This window comes from Octopus bimaculoides, chromosome 7 (assembly GCF_001194135.2).
Source record: "Octopus bimaculoides isolate UCB-OBI-ISO-001 chromosome 7, ASM119413v2, whole genome shotgun sequence".
NCBI lineage: Eukaryota > Metazoa > Mollusca > Cephalopoda > Octopoda > Octopodidae > Octopus > Octopus bimaculoides.
Genome location: NC_068987.1, coordinates 30,800,661 through 30,801,413, shown reverse-complemented (window position 1 = coordinate 30,801,413; position 753 = coordinate 30,800,661). Strand labels below are relative to the sequence as shown.

The window sequence follows — 753 nt, the reverse complement described above, 5'->3', positions numbered from 1 at the left end:
TTTCTTTTCTCTTTTTTCTAATGTTTATACATGTGAATGAAACCAATATATTTCTGTTACTATATACAGGGTGATTCGAAAGTCGCCATACATAAGAACAATTTATTTTTTTTATAAGAAACAGTTTTTTTTTATTTAACTGTTTCTTATAAAAAAAAAACTTTTCCTATGTATGGTGAGTTTTGAATCACCCTGTATGTATGTATGTATATATATATATATATATATACATATATATATATATATATATATATTTACACATGAAACTGATATATATCTCTATCACCTTCTAGACTCATCTGGAGACAAATAAGGGAGTTTCTGGCTATTGGAAAACCCAAGAAGAACTTGAAAAAGTTTCTACTTTGAAAAGTGAATTTGATGAAATGAAGGACAAGCAATTAGAAGACATGTCTCACATGATACATGTACTGACTGGGAAAATCGGAGAGAAAAAGGAAACTCTGGCCCCTGTCATTGAAAACTTAAGGTCTCTTCGGGAGGAATGTAAGGTTAGTAGAAGCTCCTTTACATTACATAATGTTTAGAATATATATATAAACATAATTAAGGGATCAGCAAGCATTTGCTTCACCACATACCGAAGTTCAGAAATAGCAGCTAAAAAAAGCTGAGACTCCAACAGATAGCATTACTTGTAACTCACAAAGGCAAAAACAAGAAGAAAAAACAATGTTCTTGTTTTTGCCTTTGTGAGTTACAAGTAATGCTATCTGTTGGAGTCTCAGTTTT

The 753-nt window shown here is 30.5% G+C and overlaps 1 protein-coding gene across 3 annotated transcripts in view; it reads left to right on the top strand.

Moving 5' to 3' along the window:
- LOC106874173 (intraflagellar transport protein 81 homolog) overlaps positions 1–753 on the top strand; it is a 40,778-nt gene that overhangs the window by 34,178 nt on the left and 5,847 nt on the right. For all 3 annotated transcript variants that reach the window (XM_014921822.2, XM_014921824.2, XM_014921823.2), the window contains exon 12: positions 294–512. In XM_014921822.2, the coding sequence (XP_014777308.1) occupies positions 294–512 (219 nt within the window). The remainder of the gene's footprint in view (positions 1–293; positions 513–753) is intronic.